The sequence below is a fragment of the Scyliorhinus canicula genome, chromosome 16 (assembly GCF_902713615.1).
Source record: "Scyliorhinus canicula chromosome 16, sScyCan1.1, whole genome shotgun sequence".
Classification (NCBI taxonomy): domain Eukaryota; kingdom Metazoa; phylum Chordata; class Chondrichthyes; order Carcharhiniformes; family Scyliorhinidae; genus Scyliorhinus; species Scyliorhinus canicula.
Window position 1 is genome coordinate 14,790,955 of NC_052161.1, and position 25,778 is coordinate 14,816,732.

A 25,778-nucleotide genomic window follows, 5' to 3' on the forward strand; every position below is an offset into this window, starting at 1 on the left:
TAATGAAGTACTTTTAAAGTGTACTATTGTAATGCAGGATAAATGCAGTTGCTCATGTGCACATCGCACACTTCCACGATCAGCAATGGGTGGTCTGTTTTCAGATGATATTTGAGAAGCTCTGGGAAGAACTTTGGATGTTGTCATGGCATCTTTTATGCACACTGGGAAGGGCAGACAGAGGGCGGGATTCTCCATTCCTGCAGCTGGCCAATGGGGTTTCCCATTGTGCCCACCCCATGCCGTTGGGGGCTGGTTTAGTGGGCTAAACAGCTGGCTTGTAATGCAGAACAATGCCAGCAGCGCGGGTTCAATTCCCGTACCTGCCTCCCCAAACAGGCGCCGGAATGTGGCGACTAGGGACTTTTCATAGTAACTTCATTGAAGCCGACTCGTGACAATAAGCGATTATTATTATTATTACCCGTGGGCGTGGGTGCGCTGCTGGTTAAGCAGATGATCCCGCTGACGGAGAATCCCGTAGAGGATCTCTGATTAACGCCTCTTTTGCCAGTGCCGCACTCCCTCCGTTACTGCACTGGAAGTATCTGCCTGAATCTATAGGCTCAGGCCCTGAAGCGGGTTCTAGTTCTTTGTGATGGAAAGCTTTGAACCATAGAATTCATACAGTGCAGAAGGAGGCCATTCAGCCCATTGAGTCTACACTAACCCTTTGAAAGAGCACCCTACCCATGCCCCCACCCCCCTGTCCTTTCCCCATAACCCCACCTAAGCATCCGTGGACACTAAGGGGCAATTTAACATGGACAATACACCTGACCTGCACATCTCTGGACTGTGGGAGGAAACCGGAGCACCCGGAGGAAACCCACGCACACACGGGGGAAAAAGTGAAAACTCCACACAGACAGTCACCCAAGACTGGAATTGTACCTGGGTCCCTAGCGCTGTGATGCCGCAGTGCTAACCACTGTGTCACTGTGCCATCCTTATGGCGATGTAGGAATACAATTTGGTACATTCTGGCAGACCTTTCTTCTTGCCTTCATTTGAGAATGTAAATGTCACGTAAGGCCAGCAGGCACCAAGGATGGCTTATGCTGATCTCTGGGGTTTCTACTAAAGGTACAACGAAAATCGGGAGAACCCTAACTGAATATTATCATCCCCATAACAACACACATGCAGTTGCCAACTGATGTGACTAAGTGCCAGTTGAGACTAGGGAAACCCAGCTGATTTCCTGCATCCACCTTATTCCAGAGTGCTAAGAACTGGGCGCCATACTTGAGGAAGAATGTGACAGCATTGGAGAGGGTTCAGAGGAGATTCACAAGAATGATTCCAGAGATAAAGAACTGTCACCAGAGGGACAGATTGGAGAGGTTGGGGCTATTTTCCTTGGAGAACAGGGCGGGATTCTCCCCTACCCGGAGGGGTGGGGGGGTCCTGGCGTAGCGGAGTGGCGCCAACCACTCCGGCGTCGGGCCTCCCCAAAGGTGCGGAATTCTCCGCACCTTTAAGGGCCAAGCCCTCACATTAAGGGGCTAGGCCCGCGCCGGAGTGGTTGGCACCACACCGACTGGCGGCAAAACCGGCGGCAACGGCCTTTGACGCCCGCCGCCGGGGCTGGCCGAAAGGCCTTCGACGGTTCGCGCATGCGCCGGTGTGTCAGCTGCCGCTGACGTCACCACCGGCACATGCCCGCTGGGGGATTCTCTTCCGCCTCCGCCATGGTGGAGGCCGTGGCGGCGGCGGAAGAAAAAGAGTACCCCCACGGCACTGGCCCGCCCGCCGATCAGTGGGCCCCGGTCGCGGGCCTGGCCACCGTGGGGGCACCCCCGGGGTCCGATCACCCAGGACCCCGGGGGCCCGCTCGTGCCGCCGATCCCGCCACCACCAAAGGTGGTTCAAACCACGGCGGCGGGATTGGCCTCTCAGAGGCAGGACTTCGGCCCATCGCGGGCCGGAGAATCGCCGATTGGCGGGGCGTGATTCCCGCCCCTGCCAATTCCCGGGTGGCGGAAAATTTCTGCCACGGCGGGGGCGGGACTTTTACCGGCCCTAGGTGATTCTCTGACCCTGCGGGGGGTCGGAGAATTTCGCCCCAGAAGAGGGAGAGGAGTCTTGATGTCGATATTCCAGATCATTTTTTTAAATTTTAGAGTACCCAATTCATTTTATCCAATGAAGGGGCAATTTAGCATGGCCAATCCACCTACCCTGCACATCTTTGGGATGTGGGGGCGAATCCCACGCAAACACAGGGAGAATGTGCAAACTCCACACGGACAGAGACCCAGAGCTGGGATCGAACCTGGGACCTCGGCGCCGTGAGGCAGCAGTGCTAACCTCTGTGCCACCGTGCTGCCCAATATTCAAGGTCATGAGGGTTATGGACAGGGTAAACAGTGAGAAGCTGTACCCATTTAAGAAAGCATCAAGAACTAGAGGGAACAGACTCTAAATAATTGGCAAACGCTGTATAAGTGATGTGAGGAACCAGTTTTTCACCCTTTTCATAAGAACACAAGAACTAAGGGGAGGAATAGGCCATCTGGCCCTTCGAGCCTGCTCCGCCATTCAATGAGATCATGGCTGATCTTTTGTGGCCTCAGTTCCACTTTCAGCCCAAACACCACAACCGTTTATTCCTTTATTCTTCAAAAAACTATCTATCTTTATCTTGAAAACATTTAATGAAGGAGCCTCAACTGCTTCACCGGGCAAGTAATGCCATAGATTCACAACCCTTTGGGTGAAGAAGTTCCTCCTAAACTCTGGGATTAACCTAGTGAATCTCCTCTGCACACCCTCCAGCGCCAGTACGTCCTTTCTCAGGTAAGGAGCCCAAAACCGAACCCAATACTCCAGGTGTGGCCTTGCTAACACCTTATACAATTGCCTTTTCAGAGACTGCTTGGAATCCAAAGCGACATTGCTGAGTGGGTAGTGGAGGAAGGTTGTTCAAAAGGGAATTGGATTGCTTTAAGAAAACAAAGAATGTGCAAGGTTACAGGGATAATGCAGGGGGTGGGACCAGGTAGAATGCCCTTTCAGAGGGCCAGTGCAGACCTGCTGGGCCAAATGGCCTCCTTCTGCACTGTAAAGATTTTGTGATTCTGTAACTTTGACCAGAGGTGAGGTTGACGAACTTGGCTGAATGTAGCAAATCGTGGCTGAGTAAATTGACGAAACAAATTTGGGTATCAGCCATGGCACGTTCCCCACAGAAATCCCACCTTTTATATAAATTTCAGTGTTGGCTCCCTCAATCAACTAGAAATCAACAAGTTCCTCGACTGTAATTCTGGAGGTGAAGCACTGTACGACCTGCCCAGACGATTCAAATTAACATCCACGGTCGGACTAGTGTAAATAAAAGCAAATTACTGCGGATGCTGGAATCTGAAATGAAAGGGAAAATGCTGGAAAATCTCAGCAAGTCTGGCAGCATCTGTAGGGAGAGAAAAGAGCTAACATTTCGAGTCTGATGACTCTTGAGATTTTCCAGCATTTTCCCTTTCATGTTGGACTAGTCTAATCCGCTTTTCATTGTCTCGATGAAATTTGACGCTTGCCATGTGGGGTGGGGGAGGGGGGGGGAGGGGGGGGGGGGGGAAGTTCATCTGCATAAGAGCAGGGACTCCTGGTGAATAATGTCACACGTTTGCACTAATGTCCAAAGACGTGCAGGTTAGGTGGATTGGCCATGGTAAATTGCCCTTAGTGTCAAAAAATGTCAGATGGGGTTATTGGGTTGCAGAGATAGGGTGGAAGTGAGGGCTTAAGTAGATCGGTGCAGACTTGATGGGCTGAATGGCCTTCTTCTGCACTGTATGCTCTATGTTCTATGTTCTAATGCTTTCATGTTTTCTACCACTGCTTTGCCAGGAGATTTATAGATTAAATAGATCATCGTGATGGAGCGTTTTCCCCCCACTGCAAGAGTATGACATTGTCTTAATGTTAAACAAATGATAATTAAGGTCATTATGAATCAAACAAACAAATGTATTTGACGAGGTGACAGCACAAGGTATATTCATTGCAAAATTGTCTCCTCTGGGCCATGGAGTGAATACACATTTCATATTTGTCTTCATTCAATAATAATAACAGTCCTCTGCTTTTTTTTCTCTGCATGCCCCTGCCTATGTGTGCGTGCAAAAAGGCACCTTGTCGCTCCAGGCTGTGTTTAGTTAAATGAAGAGGAATGCTGGAAGCAAATGGCCACATGGCCTGTCATCCTGGAAAACAAGAGATTACCTTCCGGTTAAGTAGGTTAGGTTGGTGCAGCTGGGTTAACATGTGGGCCCAGCATTTGGAGGACCAGCCTATCTTTGCATGACATGTTGGGCAGCACGGTAGCACAGGTGGCTAGCACTGTGGCTTCACAGCGCCAGGGTCCCAGGTTCGATTCCCCGCTGGGTCACTGTCTGTGGTGTCTGCATATTGTCTGCGTGGGTTTCCTCCGGGTGCTCCGCTTTCCTCCCACAGCCCAAAGACGTGCAGGTTAGGTGGATTGGCAATGCTAAATTGCCCTTAGTGTCCAAAAGGTTAGGAGGGGTTATTGGGTTACGGGGATAGGGTGGCAGTGACCGCTTAAGTGCGTCGGTGCAGACTTGATGGGCCGAATGGCCTCCTTCTGCGCTGTATGTTCTATGACACCGGCAACACTGGTTGGCCATTCACATGGCAGCCTGGAGTGGGTTTTATCGCTCGGTGGTCCTCTTTGACAAGACTGTGAATCAGCAAATTGCACCTGAACATCCACTTGTTTGCCCTCAGATCATAGAGTCACAGAACCATAGAATTTACAGTGCAGAAGGAGGCCATACGGCCCATCGAGTAAGCACCAGCCCCTGGAAAAAGCACCCTCCTTAAGCCCACGCATCCACCCGGGCCCTGTAACCCAGGAGCTTCACCTAACCTTTTGGACACGAAGGGGCAATTTTAGCACGACCAATCCAACTAACCTGCGCATGTTTGGACTGTGGGACGAAACCTGAGCACTCGGAGGAAACCCACGGAGAGGCAGTGCAAACTCCACACAGACAGTCACCCAAGGCCGGAATCAATTGTGCCGTTCAACAACCGTGTTTATATGGTATATGGAGATTATATGGTGCACTCAGCACATGATTGGGTCTCCTGACCTGGGTTTCAGAGGTCAGATAGCGCTTCTAAGTGTAAGCTGTAACCAGGTTGTTGCTGTAAGCCACAGGGCTCCAATTGTGCATACATTCTGTTCTCAATAAAGTTAGTTTACAATAATTATATTGGTCACCCCAATGCATGAAAATGAGACAGATGTGTCATCACATTCTTGCCTGCAGCCCATTCAACAGTGTCATCTGTGCTTCAGTTGGTAGCAGTGTTGGTGAATGTATAAGGTCCCCCAGAGCTATTTGGAAGGACAGGGAAGTTTCCCCTGGTGTCCTGTATCAATATCACATAAAGGGATCTATTTGATGCAGTGGCAGGGACGGATACCTTATCGGAAGGATTCAAACATGGAGTCCTTGGGAAAAGGGGCATGAAGTTTGGAGGTAAGAACATGGTCAAAGACTTTGGAGAGGGAAGGGAGGTTGGAGATGTGTGTGGTGATCTGCATAGCAATGTATATAGTTATCTATCTGACCTCTAACCAGCAGGTGGCAATAGAAATCCACCATGTGACTCCAGAAATCAGGCGGTTGGTAGTAGGTCGTACAACAGGCTCGTCGCACTCCAGGAGAAGTCACTGAATTAATTTATCTCCTTACCGTTTGTATCATAGTTTGTTAGTAATCTTTCCACATGTTCATCTTGTGAATAAAATATCTTACTCGTCAAAGAATTAGTTGTTCTGTGTGATTCTGTGCTACGGCCACAACACAGAACATAACAATAGGGTGATGATTTGCAAAGGCGGTGAGGTCAAGGTTTGATTTTTTTGAGAAGAATGAATGACAGCAGATTTAAAGAAGGAATAAACAACAGCTGAAGAGGGAGAACTGTGAGCAATATTGGTTAACATGAGGGCCAAGATGGATGCTTGGGTGTCGCAGGTTGCCAACCCTCCAGGATTGGCCTGGAGTCTCCAGGAATTGAAGTCTAGTCTCCAGATCACTGCTTTGTGCAACGCTGGAGAAATGCCACAAGAACATTTAAAATAGATATTTTTTCATTTTCTTTCAACATTTCCCATTGTCAGATGTAAACATACCGTAAATGGGAAATAGAGTCTGTTTGGCTGACAGTCAAACATTAGCCAACTGGATAGGTAGTGAGTCTTTTTGCTTTCCGATTGGTTACGTTGCAAGAGTAGATGTGTTGGGTCAACTAATGACTGGCGCTTGGGGCGAGTCATGCAATGACATGTCCAGGAATAGATTTGATTGCAGTTGGCAACTCTAGTGGTCAGCAGTTTAGTGGGAACAGGGAAAAGTGGGAGCAGGAGGTGGGTCTCATGGACAAGATGGGTTTGAAGAGGGTGTGAGGGGTGAAAGGGGAGACACCAAAGAACAAGGTGAGTTCATTGCAATGGCGACGAGGGAAGATTACAGTAGGTTTGGCCTGGTGAGTTACTGCAAGAGAGGGAAGAGGCAGGGCTGCTGATTGGATGGTCTTTATCTTAGTAACAAAGATGTCCATAAGCTCCCTGTACTTATTTTTGGATGTGAGAGTGCAGGAGACAGGAGAGACGGATTAAAGAAAAAGGTTTGCAATGGAGTTTAAAAAAATATATATATAAATCTAGAGTACCCAATTATTTTTTTTCCAATTAAGGGGCAATTTAGCATGGCCAATCCACCTAGCCTGCGCATCTTTCTGTTGTGGGGGCGAACCCCACACAGACACAGGGAGAATGTGCAAACTCCACACGGACAGTGACCTAGGGCCGGGATTCGAACCCGGGTCCTCAGCGCCGTAGGCTGCAGGGTTAACCACTGCACCACCGTGCTGCCCTGCAATGGAGAATTATTGAAGGGTGTAGAAAAGTAAGCTCAAGATGGCTGCGTGGCCCACTCCTGTTTCTGACGTTCTTGAAATGAAAAATGAAAATGAAAATCGCTTATTGTCACGAGGAGGCTTCAATGAAGTTACTGTGAAAAGCCCCTAGTCGCCACATTCCGGCGCCTGTCCGGGGAGGCTGGTACGGGAATGGAGATTTATTGAAGGGTGTAGAAAAGTAAGCTCAAGATGGCTGCGTGGCCTACTCCTGTTTCTGACTTTCTTCTGTTCCACCCTGTACAAAGGGAGAAAATTGAAGCAGTTTTTATTTAGGCACTTTTGTTGAAGTTGGAAAAATGTAATGAAATATTGCTCCAGAACAAAAAGATAGACATAGACATACGGATTCCTCCTGAGCAGTTTATTAAAAATGAATTATTAATGATGCGTTCAAACTAATATATTTATTCAGACCCTTTCCCCTCTATTATCCTGTCAGGTTGTCACTGGATGTGCATGAGAAGCTACATGCGCAAAAATGTATTTATATTTTTGTAATATTTAATCAGCCAATAAGTCACAAACCTGTTTTCCTCCTGAGAATCGGAGGTGATAACTGAGGGCCGGTACTTGCAGGAGATCGCAGAGGCTCTGAAGAATACAAAATAGGAGAATCAAACAAAAGCGTGGTTGATCTGTATCATGAACTAGATTTTTTGAGACACCGAAAAGCATTGAAATCTTGATGAAAAGCCTTAGGCAGGTTGCTGTGCTGTCGCTCCCTTGGTGCGATCTGGTCTCCTAAAGTTTCAGCCATTTTGCACCCGTTATGTTCACCAGTTCTCACATTCTTCCAGCAGCCATTTAAAACACTCCACTTAGAAACGTGTATGGCCGGCATCTTCCTGTCCCGCCCTCCCCCACCTGCCGCGAGACCGGAATGTCCTGCCCAAAGGCACCAGGAGCTGGATTCTCCGTTTTTGGGACTATGTCCAAACGCCATCGTGAAAACTGGCATCAAAAGGCCACAGATTCACAGCCTTGCAGGAGGCAAGTGGGCAGCTGTCATGGAGCTCGCAGCTCCAGCTGCCGATACGGCCCCCCACACTTCCGGGTCAGAGGCCTCGCATGCGCACGGCGGCGATCCCCAGCGGCTGCGCCGTGCTCTTATGGGGTACTCAGCCCGCGGACCTGGACCGCCGAAATAGTGCCCCCGATCGGCTGCTCGCTCAACCCGGACTGCCCGCACACATTGACCCCAGTCCCGAATGATGCCCCCCCTTACCTCCAATCAGCCCGCCCCCAACTGTGGCGGCCGCGGACTATCACGGTTGGGTATCACGGACGGTGGGACCATGAGCGGTCCTCGCCGTTGTGAATTCGGCCGGCCGGGGACGGAGAATAACGGGGCGGGCCTCAGCCAATGTTCGGAGGCTGTGGATACGCCGTTTTTCAGGGGGGGGCGGAGAATCGCGGAACCGTCGCCGGTCCCAATTTCGTGCGGGAAAACAGATTCTCTGCCACGGCGCCGAACGTGATTTGGGCGTCGGGGTGCGGAGAGTCCTGCCCCTGGTTCTTTTGCCAGGGCGGGGGGGGGGGGGGAGGGGGGGGGGGGAGGGGAGGGGGGGGACCAGAAAATCCTGGCTACATTGATGCACTATCAATTACGACAAGATGAGATTCGAGAGTAATCGAGGCTTTATTAAGCAGAGATGTGTGGCCTCCTGCAGCTGCTCCCAGAATGGGAGCAGCTCGGTGTGCACACACATTTATTCACCGCCGACTGGGCGGAGCCAGCAGGCAGGGATTTACCCCCATACCTGTAGTACAGGAGCCTTACCGTATTACCACTAATAACAACTATTATACAATCAGTGGTGACTACCGCACACATTACCTGGCTTTTCAGCCCTTTGGTTCTGTTCCATTCTATTTGATTATGGTTGACCTCTGCCTCAGCTCCATTTACCCAACATTCCTGCAGACCCCTGGATGCTATGATCCAGCAAACATCTCTCAATCTCTATCTTGAAAACTGAAATTATTGCAGCACCCACAGCCTTCTGGGCACAAAAATGTGTCTGATTTCTATTGGCCCTTTGTGTGGCAAAATGAATCCTGAGTTTGCTCCTGCTCTCACATTAAGGTTGGGCCTGTTGTTCTTGCTTCCCACACCAGAGGAGATTGTTGCTCCATATCTGCCTCACCAATATTTTAAACACCTCAGTCTGATCACCCCCTTAGTCTTCTGTGCTCAGGGGAATACAAACCAGCTTGATACAATCTGCCCTCATAATTTCAACCTCGAAGCCCCTGTATAGTTGTGGTGAATCTGTAGTCCATTCTTCCGAGGTCAGTGAATCCTTTCTGAGATACGGCACGCAAAACTGAATGGAGCGCTCCAGATGGGGTCTGAGCAAAGCTCCACGTAACTATAGACACAGCCTCAGAATACGAAGTAGGCCATTTAAGACTGAGATGAGGAGGAATTTCATCACACAGAGGATGGTGAATCTTTGGGATTCTGCACCCCGTGGGGCAGTGGGGGCTCAGTCTTGAGTATGTTCAAAGCAGAGGTCAATAGATTTCTAGATGCCAATAGAGTTGAGCGATGTGGGGATAATGCGGGAAGATGACATTGAGGTAGATGATCAGCCATGATCTAGTTAAATGGCGTAGCAGGCTCAAGGGGCCGAATGGCCTCCTCTTGCTCCTGTGTTCCGAAATGAAGAATGGTATCCTCTCCTGTGACAAAGGCCAATGTTCCACTCGCCTCTCCTTGCCTCGTGTTTATAGATAAATGTTTAGCTGTTTAATCCCCACAATAGGGGTTATTTAATCAATACTTCTTTTTTCTTGAGCTCACTTATTTTCAGCTTTCCCAGTTAACTGTCCCATCATTTGTGTGTTTACAATGAATTTAAAAGCACTCTTTGAAGCCTTAGGAACTCTATAGTTGAAGTAATTATCTTACTCCAGCACTGCACATTTGCAAAGACAGTAAAACAGGATGAAGTGATTACTCAGTCTGCAGTAAGGGTACACAACTTGGCCCAACAATGACCGTGGTGCATTGTCACCTCTCCAGTCCAAAACTCCGAAATCCGGAAACTCCAGCTGTCCAGAATTGTCTTCAGGCCCCGCAACTCTCGGACTGTCACTGCTACCGCCCTGGACCCAATGGATCAATACAGCCAAGGGCGGGCGGCGAGACAAAACTGTTCCTTAAACTTAGAAAACACTTCCGGCGGAGAGTGCCGAGCAGGCCCAGAATGTTTGTGCGCAATGTGGCACAGGTGGAGACAAGTGGGCAAGTGACTGACTGCTGTGTCCAGAGTGCGGGGAAAACAGGAAGGTCATGTGGCTAAGCCGGGAAGCTTCAGACATTGCTCTGCTTCTGCTCCTGTCCGCCTGCTGTCCAGGCTCCTTACCCTGGGCTGGTTAACCGCCTTCACAGGCAACCTGAGCAAAAGTGGGGGAGAGTGTTGATTTCTGATATAAGTCCTTGAATTTATTTGCTGTAAAAGGCACAAGGCACCAACCAATCAAACAAAAGTGAGCACATTGTAGGTTCATTATTATGGCTGGACATTTGAGCTGCTCATTGGCTTCAGGAAGTGAAGTATCGTACACAACCCTGCCTGCATCAATGGTGGCGATGATTGACAGCTTCAAATTCCTAGGTGTGCACATCACCAGCAATCTGTCCTGGGCCACCCACGTCGACGCTACGACCAGGAAAGCAAACAGCTTCCTCAGAAAACTAAGGAAATTCAGCATGTCCACATTGACTCTTACCAATTTTTATCGATGCATCGTAGAAAGCATCCTACGTGGCTGCATCACAGCCTTCTAATGGCAACTGCTCGGCCAAAGATTGGAAGAAACTACAGAGAGTCGTGAACACAGCCCTGTCCATCACGCAAACCTGCCTCCCATCAATTGACTCTGTCTACACCTTCCTCTGCCTGAGGAAAATGGGCAGCATAATCGAAGACTCCTCCCAGCCGGGTTATGCTCTCTTCCAACCTCTTCTAACATGCAGGAGATACAAAAGTCTGAGAACACGCACTAAGAGGTTCAAACACAGCCTCTTCCCCGCTATTACCAGTGTGGCGCTAACAATTGCACACAAAGACACGAGACATGTACAATCGAGGCTTTATTGCTGTGTGATGCTATTCTTCCGGCTGCAGCTGTAGAATAGGATCTCAGTGATTCACACGCATATTTATACACAAGTTCCCTGTGGGCGGAGCTAGCCGGCAGGGGCTTACCGGAGGAACCTATATTACAGGTACAGCCATACATCCCCCTACTGCAAATACGCATATCTACAGTGGTTATATCACCACATTCACCCCCTGTAAAAAATAAATCCGGCGGGGGTGACGTGTAACTATAATACAAAGGATGATATATTTACAAAAGGGTTCAAACAAAGAAAACCAAGAGTCCATCCGGTTAGCAGGTTACAGGTTGAGCCGAATCGGCGGTTGAACGTTCCGCTGTGATCGGCGTAGCTGTGGTGGCGACGTCGACCCAGGCGGTGATGGCAACGATGGTGCAGGTGCTGGCGGTGTTGGTGCTAGCTGCTGGCGAGATGACTCCGAGAGCGAGCCGAAATCTTCCGTGTCCTCCAGTGTGGGCAAGGGGATGAGGGATGGACCTGGTGGGGACGAATACAGGGGCGCGGGGAAAAGGAGCCGGCAGGAGCTTACCGGAGGAACCTGTATTACAGGTACAGCCATACATCCCCCTACTGCAAGTACGCATATCGACAGTGGTTATATCACCACAACCAGACTCCTGAATGACCCTCTTATGGACTTACAGATCTCTCCACACATCTTCTCTACTGAGTAGTACTGCACTCCGTATGCTTCACCCAATGTCGATATCTATGTATTTACATTCTAAAATTAATGCATGTCCGAGATCTTTTTCATGTATGGAACAATCTGCGGGGCCCGCATGCAGAACAGTACTTTTCACTGTACCTCGACACGTGACAATAAATCAAATTCAATTCAATTACCGTAGATGTTTGTAAAGCCTGAGCCACTTAAGATGGCTGTCCTTCTGTATAAAGTAACAGTGTAACAAAAACTGGAACACAAACAGACAAACTTATCTTCTGGTGATGCATATGGAGACATGCTTACATTCTTAAATGTATGCTGTAATAGCGAGGGCCCAATTACAATGTGAGGTTGTGGAGATGGGAAGGGCTGGTGTAGAGGGTGCAGATTAGGTAAGAATTTGAGATAACTACAAATGTCTTCAAATGTGTGTAATGGTAGCTTTGAGATGTACAAGCCTTAAAGAACACTTTTAAAAGTATATTTCCTAACTGTTAACAATGCTTAGTTTTATTCTGGATCCTAATGCGTTAGTGGTTTTGAAAATACACACTTTTGTGGCTTAACGCTAGTCTTGGCATGTTTTATCTCTCAGTTGCATGTTTATATCAATTCACACACTTGCAGTTAAGCATTCTAACGTTGTTCTATAATCAGGAAGATTCTGAAATCCAGAAATGCCTTGGTTCCGAGCATTCTGGACTATAGAGGCTGCAGGGCAATTAAATATCACTCCAGGCTCTGGCATGCACTGTCTAAATTCAATGCTTATTTTCTCTGATTCTGCTCCCCTAGGAGTACAGCTTGTCAGGTACACATCTGAGGTCACTGACCTGAAGTATCTTTTAAAGATGTGGCAAAGTTTTTCGTTATTTATCCATTCAATGCGGAGGTCAACGATGAGGCCTTGGCTGAAATCTCCGTTCCCACCGTGCTGGGCACCTCCTCCCACAGGTTTCCTGGCAGCCTGGGCTGGTTTCAATAGGAATTCCCATTGACTGCGGTGGGAGCAGAGAATCCCGCCACCTGCGAATGGCGTGCTGCTTCCCGCCTCCGAGAAACAGGCAGCTGGGAGGCCAGGGAATCCCGGCCATTATTGTGAGAGGAGGAGGAACCTGCATTGAAGCATGACCTCTGGCAAGGTTAAATAGAAAGAGTCAAAGGTTATAGGGGGCAGACAAGAAAGTAGAGTTGAGGCCATAATTAGATTAGCCATGACCTTATCAAATAGCTAACAGGCTTGCACGGCTGATTGGTCTACTCCTCCATCTAATTCCTCACCAGAAAATAGCATTTCAACACGCTTTCCTCAAGCCTTTGGGTATCAAGGGTGAAGGTTGAAGTCACAGCCGTAATTACCGGCAGTGTCTGTGGTAGTTTGGCTGCAGATAAAGGGAAAGCTGCAGTCCTCTGTCGCTGCCTTCATGTCACATTGGAACCGAGTTACACAGGGACCCAGGCGCAGCTCTGACATCGCTTTCTGGTTGGAAGCCAATCGTGGGCAGTCCTGTGATGCAATCCCGTTTTTCCCAACCACCATATTGATTGCCAAACTACACTCTGCCCCCTCTCCCCTAACCCCACCAATCCACCAACTCTGCACCCCATTGTCCAAAATATGGACCTTGGCTTAATTTGTTCGTGCCTGAAGCTGTGGATGAAAGATGATCTAAACATCTCCCTCCGGCCTTATAGAATATTCACTGCTTAGATGTAAACGTTGGCCAGAGATCCTGGTCACCTATTAATTGATGAATGAATCTCAATCTGGTCCTGCAGTGGTTGGGACATCATTTAAACTTCATATCACTTCTCCTCCTGATTTCATCCATCAGAATAGGCGTCTTGAAGATTTTGTGCAGATATTAAGCAGTACAGTAGCTGCTCTCCATTCAAGTTCGTCCTCCATTTCATCACCATTGATTAAGCAGTACTCTCCCCCAAATCCCTACCCTATAGAAAAACCAAATGTTCAACCATGGGATCAAAATACCGTGTTGTTTCACAGGGCAACGCAATAGCAGCACTATTGCAACCCAGAAAACTTAAGGCAATGAATCAAAATGTCTCAGTAGTATTTTCCCACTGCAGTAGGGTTAGGAATATGGGCCGGGATTCTCCCCTACCCGGCGGGGCGGGGGGTCCCGGCGTGTTGGAGTGGCATGAACCACTCCGGCGTCGGGCCGCCCCAAAGGTACGGAAGTCACCACACCTCTCGGGGCCAAGCCCTCACATTGAGGGGCTAGGCCCGCGCGGAGTGTTTCCCGCTCCGCCGGCTGGCGTGAACAGCCTTTGGCATCACGCCAGCCGGAGCCGAAAGGACTTTGCCGGCCGGCGTAAGTCCGCGCATGCGCCGGAGCGTCAGCGGCTGCTGACGTCATCCCGGCGCATGCGCAGGAGAGGGGTCTTCCGCTTCCCAAGGTGGAAGAAAAAGAGTGCCCCCACGGCACAGGCCCGCCCGCCGATCGGTGGGCCCCGATCGCGGGCCAGGCCACCGTGGGGGCACCCCCCTGGGTCAGATCGGCCCGCGCCCCCCCCTCCCCCTCCCCCCCAGGACCCCGGCGCCCGCCCGCGCCGCCAATCCCGCCGGTCAGGTAGGTGTTTTGATTCCCGCCGGCGGGAGAAGCTTGTCAGCTGCGGGACTTCGGCCCATCACGGGCCGGAGAATCGCTGCGGGGGGCCCGCCGACCGATGCGGCGCGATTCCCACCCCCGCCGAATCTCGGGTGGCGGAGTATTCGGGACACAGCAGGGACGGGATTGACGCCGGCCCCGGGCGATTCTCCGACCCGGCGGGGGGTCGGAGAATCCCGCCCAAGGTGTAGATTAATCCATCATGTACACATAACATTTTCAGCACTTTTTCATCTTTCACTTCTCTTCATTATTTCAAATACATCTCAATGGTCCCATTGTGTTGGGAAGGTACTTTTTATATATATATAAATTTAGAGTACCCAATTATTTTTTTTCCAATGAAAGGGCAATTTAGCATGCCCAATCCACCTACTCTGCACATCTTTGGGTTGTGGGGGTGAAACCCATGCAGACACGGGGAGAATGTGCAAACTCCACAGCAGACATTGACTTGGGGCCGGAATCAAACCCGGGTCCTCAGCGCCATAGGCAGTAGTGCTATCCACTGTACCACGTGCTGCCCTGTGTTGGGAAGGTATTTTTGGCAGTGATCCTTTTAGGAATATTATAACCAGGAGTAAAGCATTTAGCCCTTTGGGCCATCCACTGATGGCATGGCTCATAACCCTGGTTCGCAGCCCATGTAGGCAGCACACAGATTATGCAAGGAAGGTGTCATAACCCCCATGAGGACTGTTGTCCATCGCCCTGTGGGACTCATGGAGTACGAGCTTCCCAGACAGGGGGTGAAGGCCATCCAACTGGAGCTCGTTAAAGACCTAAACATAAAAGCCGGCCCAAGCAGGGCCCCGAGTTGTTGGTTGTCCCAATAGGGACTGAATTGGGAGAGAGTTGCTGCTGTGGGCAGAGCATTGTACATATTTCAATAATTCCTTGTTCCACTGCCTCAATGGAGGAACGTGACAGAACCGTGTGCTGAAACCACACCCTTGCTGTCCGCTTCACTCCAGAGGGGCCTGGCAGCATTGAGCAGTGGCAGGAATCGTGCTGGTCCACTGCTTGCTGCACAGCCTGATCAGCTTGAGGGCACAGCCCCTGCCTCCAACTCTCCAGGAGTATCAGCAGGAGGAGGAGAAACAGGGGCAGAAACCCACAAAGTCCGTTTGTCCCAGAAAATGATTTTTCCGACTGTGATACAGAGAAGGTATCACAGCAAATAGGAATGTGGGCCCGAGCTGCTTTTTCCCTATTGGAAATTCAACTGCAATTCCCCACCCACCATCAATCCAACCTTCCCTCTGTCATTGACCACTTGGTCACAATGCAAAATTCAAAACCAACACAAAATATGCATTCCAAGCCCAATTTGTAAACCATGCTATTTGGCATACAAATATCACCTAATCACTCTTTTACGTTTCCTTAATGTCTGTCTTTAAGTGTGCTTCTTACTATCCCAATGCTTCTACTCGATGCTTGCCTAGGGGTTGCCACATTGCTGGTGGGAGGCTGCTGAATTTCAGTGGCTGAGAGAACCTCAAGCAGCTCCAGTAAGCTCAGCTTCGGACCATGCCATCTCTGCGTGGGCAGCAGCAGCCGTCTGCGCTGGCTGACTGGCAGCATCAAGGGCACTGGCAGAGTGGCAGCGGTAAGAGCACAGATGCTGTCATCTAGAGGCTGCATCAAGTTAATTCTCCACGGAGCCGCAGGGCAGTGCCTCTGAAATCTTTGTCATCTGCCAGCGGACAGCTTGCTGGACTTCTGTACATCCTGCCAGCCCCCCTTGAGCACGGGTATCTACGGCTGCAATGGCTGCTGCCTGAGTTCCCATTGCACCACTCGGGCTTCTGTTCGAGAAGTTGAGAGAGCAGCCATCAGGCGGTGCATCATGGTTAAGTGTGCTAACTGAGCTGGCCATCACATTCACACTTCAAACAGGGAGCTCCACGCTCCACAGAAAGCTGTGTGCCAAGTTGGTGCTGGACCCCTGCATGTTTGACAGTGACAGCAGGCTATCTGGGAGGAACTCATAAGCCAGCAAAATGCTCATCCAAGCTGAAACAGTGCGAGAACTCGATCTCTGGAGAGTTGGCAACTACACCATCCTTGCCCCCCCCCCCCCCCCCCCCCACTGTTCATTACCCAATGTTTCACCACATGCAGATCCGTGCCACTATGTGAGCTGGTGGCTGCCAGCATGAAAGCGAATGACAGTGTTCTTCTTCATCCCTGTCTTCCTGCTTTTCCAACCATTGTAGTTTTGGATATCTTCAAGGAATCCCTGCAGTGCAGAAGGAGGCCATTCGGCCCATTGAGTCTGTACCGATCCTCTAAAAGAGCACCCTACATCGTCCCACTCCCCGCCCTATTCCCGTAACCCTACCTAACCTTACCTATCTTTGGACTGGTGGAGGGAAACCGGAGCACCCGGAGGAGACCCGCGCAGAGACGAGGAGAATGTGCAGACTCCGCACAGACAACCGAGGCTGGAATTGCATCTGTGTCCCTGATGCTGTGAAGCAGCAGTGCTAACCACTGTGCCACCATTGTAGTTCTTGGATATCTGAAGGGAGAAAGACAGAAGATAGGGTAGGAATGGTGGTGGGGGGGGTTGCGTGGAAGGAAGGCATGCATGCATACGACATTTGAAAATATGTAGAATGGGGCAGCACGGTGGCGCAGTGGGTTAGCCCTGCAGCCGCACGGCGCCGAGGTCCCAGGTTCGATCCCAGCTCTGGGTCACTGTCCGTCTGGAGTTTGCACATTTGCGCCATGTTTGGGTGGGTTTTGCCCCCACAATCCAAAGATGTGCAGGGTAGGTGGATTGGACACGCTAAATTGCCCCTTAATTTGCAAAAAATGAATTGGCTACTATAGATTTTTAAAAAAAGAAAATATTTGGAATGAGGGGGAAGTGGGGTACGAGAAGCGGGATTAAAAATGAGGATACTGTCCTCTTCGACAGTTTCAATCGTGTCGGTGGTCACGTCCTCACCGAGGGCCACTCCAATGATGCCAACCAACATCTCATGGGGGTGAGGGGTGGTAGTGGTGAGGATTTGCAGCCATGCCTGTCCCCTTGCAGGTCAGTTCCTCTGTTTCCACTCATGCAAGAGAAAAAAAAGTGTGTAACTGAGTGAGCTGCAATCTTTTTGCATGACTGTCACAGGTGAATAGCTGAGATTGTGTCCAAACCAGGAGATGCGGGTTTGATGAGGGCTTGCAGAGGTATCCGAGGGTGAGGTGAAGTAATAAATGCTTTGGTGCGAGTCATGATTGAGAGAGATTGTTGGCAGGTGAGCGATGGGAGATGTGGTACATTCAACAGTGTTTGGCTTGTTGTGCAGTGTGAAGATGCATTTACTGATCTTGACCCCAGGAGTGGGCACATTGTGGCATTGCCTCCGGGTCCTGAGGTCTGGGCTCCCGCTCCAGCCAGAACTGCACTCCTATGAGCGGTGCCTACTGGCTTAGCCTCACACAAACCCCCCCGGGGTGGGGCAGGGTGTTGAAGCATGCAGCCTCTCAACAGTGCATTGAGTGCTGTCTGCACGCAGTCATCGTGTACGCTAGCAGGAAGCATATGCTTTCTGCTTGGGGAGCAACAGGCAGGGGTTTAACACTACGGTCCCTGCACCCATTTCCTAGTGTATCGGGCCTTTGTTAATTATGTTGATTCTCTGTATGTGTGGTGCCTTGTTGATTTGAAGACACTTTGATCCGTGTTTCTCCAGAGAGGCGTATCACGTGTCCTGTACTTGGCTCCCGTTATGTTTGCCCTGTGGTACACAGTATGTGACAGTTTGACAGACAGTCTTAGAGATAAATATTTAATGGAAAGTACCTTTTCCCTTTATGTGTCTCTAATGCCCTATATTCTTTTGCAAGATGCAAGTTACTGTGACAATGTATAATTTCCATGTTTAAACCGGCTGAGCAGATGCAAGCAAACTCGAAGAAAATGTCTTCATTACCAGAACCCTTTAACAGATGTATTTATTTACAGAAGCCTACAGCTGCTTTTATGAGCTTATTATACTGTATAGTTTGCACCAACACAAAGTGGTTTCAACTTTACATAAGCACATACTGTGTCTATCACTTGAGTGTATCATTTGGGATACACTTATGGGAAAAGATCTCACCTCCACACGCATCAGTGAAGCCAAGTTTAAAAATGTTTCCCAAGTTTTGCATGTTTTAACAGACTGCAGCTAGTCAGCTGGATTGTCGAGATTTTTGAAATTCGAATTGAGTTGCGATCTGCCTCCTGACTCTGAGAGAGCACTCGGAGGTTACAGGTTCCAAGACCCTCCCTGGAGACTTGAGCATGTAATTTGGACTGACACTCCAGCGTTGTCCTGCGCTGTCAATGAGATGTTAAGCCCAGGCCTTCTCAGGTGAAGGGATAAAGGAGCATTCAAATTAATATCCATGTCTTTCGGTTGAGACACTGAACGCATGTTCCATCCGATCATTTCTGTGTTATGAGCGAATGTCAGAAGATCCAATGTCACTATTCAAAATTCAAGGAGTATCCCAAACAATATTCCTCAGACAACCAACCCTGCAAAAGAAAACAGATGAATGGCCATTTCGCTATCTCGTGACTGTCTTTGGCTGCAGTTGCCTACTTAAAAGATTATTTACCACCTCACAGCATCCTGCAGCCGATGAAATACTTTTGAAACGTAGCCACTATCGTAATGTATAAAATTCAGCAGCTAATGTGTGCACAGCAAGCACCCACAAGCGGCAATCCTGATTGAATCATTTGCTGCGGAGATGTCGGTTGGGGCATCAATATTAGCCAGGACGCAGGAGGCAACTCCCCAACTCGTCATTGAAATACAACCATGCGATCTCTCGCTTCCACCTGAGAGAGTGCATTGAGCCTTGATTCTAACATCTCACCTGAAATATCTCTGACTGTGCAGCGTCCCCTCAGTCAGCCGAGAGTTTTGTGCTCACTTCTCTGTGGGACTTGAACCCACAACTGTCTGATCCCAGAGGATGGAGAGTTGCCAACTGAACAATGGTTAACACAGTGAGAGTCATGGCATTCGAAGGTCATTGATTGGATGAAATGTTTTGACACATAATAGACGCAAGTAATGAATTGTTAGAAAATGTTGAACAATGTTGGGGCAGTGGTGGCGTAGTGGTATTGTCACTGGATTAATAATCCAGATTGGCAGGGTAATGCTCTGGGGTCCCAGGTTCGAATCCCATCATGGCAGATGGTGAAATTTGAATTCAATATATAAAACAAATCTGGAATTAAAAGTCTAATGTTGACAGTTAAACCATTGTCGATTGTCGGGAAAAAAAACCATCCGGGTTCACTAATGTCCTTGAGGGAAGGAAATCTGCCGTCCTTACCCGGTCTGGCCTACATGTGACTCCAGACCCACGCAGCAATGTAGCTGACTCTTAACTGCCCCCCATTGAAATGGCCGAGCAAGCCATTCAGTTCAAGGGCAATCAAGGATGGGCAGCAAATGCTGGCCCAGCCAGCGACGCCCACATCCGAAAGAACAAATACAGAAATATATATATTTGGATCAAAGTAGTCAATAAGATGTTTCAGACTCGTGTCATGGCGTACGAGCCTGAGGTTGATATTTAGAATACTGTGACACCCACATTCTCCCCATGTCTGTGTGGGTTTCACCCCCACAACCCAAAGATGTGCAGGTTAGGTGAATTAGCCACGCTAAATTGCCCCTGATTTGGAAAAAAACAAATAATTGGGTACTCTAAATTTTAAAAAAGAATACCGTGACACCCAAAATTGACGACATTCGTACCAGTTAGGAATCCAATAAATTTAATGACATTCTGAGAATATAATCAGCATTGACAGTGAGGATACTTTCTAAAGCAATTCTGGATGCTGATGAATGTTATGCATTGTTAGGATTCATTTGTCCACCTCCATGTTCTTCGCACTTACCGATAAGTTATCCAATGAGTCATTCACGTTGCATTACAGTGTCACGGGTCAGTGTCTGAAATCTAATTCCAGTCTTGTCTCTTTCAGGTGATTCTAATCCTGACAAAGTTGTACGACTACAATCTTGGGAGCGTCACAGAAAGCTCACTATGGAGGTAAGTGGATACGAAAGGGCAGACACGCAGCAAGGGCGGTTAATTCAGCAGAGAGCGAGCATCCATTACTCAATCCGGTGTGAAATATTAAGGAGACAGAGACAGTTTGTGGTTATCCTGAAGCATTAAGGGCAGCAACTTCTCATGTTTCTCAATTGCAAGTAGTGTCTCAGAGCTGAATTAATGAGAATCTAATAGCGCACGTATTAAAACTGTGAAACACAGCGACAGACCACCCATAAAACGTATCGATGTGACGATCGTTCAGTCTGATGGCTTACAGCAGGAAATCTTTTGCAGAAGTTTTTCGTTGAAAAAAATAATTAGTATTACTGACAAGGCAGGTGATTCGGCACAGTGTTGTACGACAACAGATTTCTATCGACCCTGTGTGTAGGGTGATGTGTCACCCAGCTATTGGAGTTCCCCTTCAAACGCCAGAAGGGAAGATGTTCGATATCTGACTGAAAATTTATAATTTTCTGCAACTGGTGCCACATGATGGACAAGTACCAACTCCAGTGGCCCAATTTCCAGTTCATGGACCGTTCAACACTTGGCACATAGTATTCTATGTGACAGGGCTAAAGCTGCACTTGTAACAGAAGGATCGAATGTACAGGTCATATGTAATATTATTGTCACGCTGATATTGGGTATTGAATTCCATTTTACCTTTTTCTTTTCCAACATAATGGGTGGTGATAGTTTTGTTACAACAATATTGTTAATATTGTTACACTGAGGCCTGGAAGATGGACCCCCTGCAGGACACCAAATCTGGAAGCTCCAGCTGCAGATGCTTCCCTGACCCATTGCTGTGGTGTTCCAGGGGCCAGGGTCGTGGGTGGTATGGTGGCACAGTGGTTAGCACTGCTGCCTCACAGCCCTGGGAGCTGGCTTCAATTCTCGCTTTGGGCGACTGTGTGTGGAATTTGCACTTTCTCCCTGTTTCCGCCGGCTGTTCTGGTTTCCTCCCACAGTCCAAAGATGTGCAGGTTGAGGGGGGCGGAACGTGGGGCAGTGGTTAGCACTGGCACTACAGCGCTGAGGACACAGGTTCTAATTCTGGCCCTGGGTCACTGTCCTTGTGGCACTTGCACATTCTCCCCGTGCCTGCATGGATTTCAGCCACACAGCCCAAAGATGTGCAGGTTAGGCAGATTGGCCACGCTAATTTGCCCCTTAATTGGGAACAAATAATTGGGAACTCTAAATTTATTTAAATGAAAGAAAAGAAAGATGTGCAGGTTGGGTGGATTGGCCATGTCAATTGTCACTCAGTGTCCAGAGATGTTCAGGTTAGGTGGTGTTTTTGAAAACACACCATTATTCTTAGAATTCCCCCTATACCAAAAAGGGTCAACATTCTAAATGGTGAACAGGGATTCTCACTCCCTGACTACGATGCAGGCTTCGGTGGGTGCTATTCAGGTCAAACTATATTTTCAAGTTATCCCCCGGTATAACCCATACCTTCACCGAAGATTTTATCTACTTACCACTTAGTAGCATCGATGTCCTGGCTCCCGCATTGCTAAGTAAGTAACATAGACTTTAGGAATAACCACTTTTTCAGGTTAAGTTAAGTTATTTTATTATTATATTTTTTCTTTTAAAAGCTGCAAACACTTTCTTTACAGAAAGGTAAAAAGATTTTGCTTCTGGATCCTGCTGGTTGGTTGAAGGGACCTTCAGGCCCACCTTGACAATCAATCTTCTTTAAAGTCTGGTCTTCTTGGGATGTATTTGCTGGTTAGCTCCGTTGCTGTGCCTTGTCGATCCATGTATTGAGCTATAAGAGCTGGCTCTGCTAGCTATCTCTCAGTTGACTCTGACTCCTGTTTAAATTCTAGTCTTCCATAGATGTATAGCTGTTTAAACTCGGCTGCTTGTCTTGTCTTTCCCATGACCGAGCTGTGAGAGCTAAATATGCTTCTCTCCTCTCTCTGAGTTGTCCTCCCCTTCTCTCCTGTTGTTGGTCTGCTTCTGCTCCCTGGGTTTATATTCTCTTTCTACCAATTATTACGTTTTTAGAGCCTTATTGTAAATTAACTTATTTCACTTTGATTGTTAAAAAGTATTTTTGATGTAAACATTCTAATACAACTAAGTATTCATTTTGGGCATGGCCTCGCCTCTCAGATCTGATTACATTGTCCTTTGTGATGTTCAAAGTTCCTTTGTTTTCAATAGAGGTCATGATGTGGAGATGCCGGCGTTGGACTGGGGTGAGCACAGTAAGAAGTCTTACAACACCAGGTTAAAGTCCAACAGGTTTGTTTCAAACACGAGCTTTCGGAGCACGGCTCCAGATTCACCTGAAGAAGGAGCCGTGCTCCGAAAGCTCGTGTTTGAAACAAACCTGTTGGACTTTAACCTGGTGTTGTAAGACTTCTTACTGTGTTCAATAGAGGTGTCACTTATAATTCTGTGATTTCGAATCGTTTAATTTTCCAATTGTCCCCAGCTCATAACTTTGCCTTTGATTTTGACTTTAAATTATGTCTCTCATAGACAGGTTGTCTCCAATTTTCTTTTAATTGACTTAATGTTAGTCGAATTTCACACTTAGAATTGACACCAAATTTGACTGAACATCATCCATCATTTCCAGCTGTTTACTAAGAGAGTTAATTTCAGTGAAGGTGTGAAACCTTTGCTTTTAGCTGTATGCTAAAATTTCACTTCTAACTTGAAAGACCTGCCTGTTTTAAACATTCATCACTTAATTCAATTGAAACTCTCATCCATGCTTTTCCAGATGCTTCCTAAGATAGTTACATTCAATGAAGGTGTGAGCCATTGTTTTTTAGCTTAATACAGGAATCCTATGTGTTTGCTAAACCTGCTTGTGAGAAAGAATCTGCATTTTATAATCCTGCTCTTTGCAGCTGCTATTAACCCTTCATGGGATCTTTCCCTGTATCCTCTCAGACCAGATATTGCCAGACTTCCATGTTTCTGTATTTTCAAGAACAGTGGGGTTAGGGTGGGGGAGTGAGGCTAGGTAAGGTGTTCTTTCGGAGCGAAAGGGTAAATGCTGGAAAATCTCAGCAAGTCTGGCAGCATCTGTAGGGAGAGAAAAGAGCCGATGTTTCGAGTCAGATGACTCTTTGTCAAAGCTAACAGACAGAGAAAGTGGGAAATATTTATACTGTGGAGTGAGAATGAAAGATGAGTCATAGCCACAGGAACCCAGGGAAACCGGGTGCTAATGGCCACAGATACCAAGGGGAAAGAGTGTTAATGGCAGTCCCCAGAGAGGACAAAACATATGAAAGGCCAAACAGCAGAGAAACTAACATCAGAGGATGAACTGTGGGTGTGGGGGGAGGGGAAGGGGGAAGCAAAAAGGAGAAAGGTGCAGGAAAGGTGGATCAGATTGGGGGGGGAAAAGTTAAATGTATATATGAAAGAAAGAAATGGTAAAAGACAGTTAAAATGAAATGAAAACAAATGGGTCGAGGTGGGGCTGATCATCTGAAGTTGTTGAATTCGATGTTCAGGCCGGAAGGCTGTAGCGTGCCTAACCAGAAAATGAGATGTTGTTCCTCCAGTTTGCGTTGTGCTTCACTGGAACATTGTAGCAGGTCAAGAACAGACATGTGGGCATGGGAGCAGGGTCTTTTGTTAAAATGGCAAGCAACAGGGAGTTCAGGGTCCTGAATGCACACAGATCGAAGATGCTCAGAAAAGCGATCACCCAGTCTGCGTTTGGTCTCTCTGATATAGAGGAGACCACATTGGGAGCAGCAAATGCAATAGACCAGATTGGAAGAGGTGCAAGTGAAACGCTGCTTAACCTGGAATGAGTGTTTTGGGCCTGGGATGTTAAGCATGGAAGAGGTAAGGGGGCAGGTGTTACACCTTCTGTGATTGCATGGGAAGGTGCCATGGGTGATGGGAGAGGTACTGGGTATGGTGGAGGAGTGGACTAGATTGTCTCAGAGGGAACGGTCTCTGCGGAATGCTGACAGAGGGAGTGAAGGGAAGATGTGTTTGGTCGTGGCATCAGCTGGAGTTGGCGAAAATGGCGGAGGATTATGCTTTGCATACGGAGGCTGGTGAGATGAAATGTGAGAACAAGGGGGACTCTATCCTTGTTCTGGGAGGGTGTGGAGGGGGTGAGGGTAGTGGTGCGGGGGATGAACCGCACACTGTTGAGGGCCCTGTCCACAACTGTAGTGGGAAATCACCGGTCGAGGAAGAAGGAACACATTTACGAAGCACCATTTTGGAAAGTGGCATCATCGGAACAAATGCGACGTAGGTGGAGGACCTGAGAGAAAGGGATGGAGTCCTTACAGGGCGTAGGGTGCGAATAGCTGTAGTCCAGATAGCTGTGGGAGTCAGTGGGCTTGTAGTGGACATTCGTTGCTAGTCTATTGCCGGAAATTGAGACAGAAATATCAAGGAAGGGAAGGGAAGTGTCTGAGATGGACCAGGTGAAAGTGATGGAGGGGTGGAAACTGGAAGCGAAGTTGATGAATTTTACCAGGTCCAGGCGAGAGCATGACGCGGGGGGGGGGGGGGGGGGCCTCACAGATGGCCAGGCTGGGGGCCACCGATTGGGGGCCACCGATCTGTGGGACCGCGCGGTCTCGGGGGGGGGGGCTATCTTTTTGCTGCCGGTCCGCGGTGTGGGTCCGCCATGTCGCATGGGGCAGCCAACGCATGCAGCCGCCATGTGCAAGCGCGGACCCCCGACCGGAGGTGCAGTGCCCCATATTAACAGCCAGAGTGGCGAGGGGCACTCCGGGGCCCTGCTAGCCCCCTGCAGGTCGGAGAATCACTCTGGAGTTTCTTCAGGAAAGTCCAGAGCGATTCCCCCGCGTTTCCACGTGGGAGTGGGGACATAACCCCATTATTGGAGAATCCAGCCCCCGATTTCTAACCCTACCGCCATATTCTCCCACCACGCCCGCCATCAAGAACTTGGGGAATATTACCCCCGAGTTTAATAATGAATATTATAATAATGAATAATAATGAATATTAAACTGTACTCCAAGTCAGTATTGTAATTCTTTATGTCAGCATTTCCTAAGTTTGGATAAAAGATGAAAATTAATTAAAACATGATTGATCATTCACATAAAATTAATTGCCTGGTGAATCTGTCAAGGTAAATCACAGCGGTATTGCAGGTGGATCATTTTTAGTGTCTATACACTAACATCATTAACAGTCAATTCTGCGGTCCGCTGATAAAAACAACAGCTTAAAATATAAATCTTCAGTTGATTGCACTGAGTATTGTCTACTTTACAGTTGCTGGATTATGTTGTACGGAAAGTCCGAGGAC

General features: G+C 48.4%; 1 protein-coding gene across 4 annotated transcripts in view; it reads left to right on the forward strand.

Annotated features, from left to right (window-relative positions):
* Positions 1-25,778, forward strand: part of LOC119979442 (VPS10 domain-containing receptor SorCS1-like) — a 1,177,426-nt gene that overhangs the window by 350,939 nt on the left and 800,709 nt on the right. For all 4 annotated transcript variants that reach the window (XR_005463722.1, XM_038821670.1, XM_038821672.1 and 1 more), the window contains exon 2: positions 20,403-20,470. Coding sequence is in view for 3 of the 4 variants with exons in the window: in XM_038821670.1 (XP_038677598.1) it covers positions 20,403-20,470 (68 nt within the window). In the remaining variant the exon portion in view is untranslated. The remainder of the gene's footprint in view (positions 1-20,402; positions 20,471-25,778) is intronic.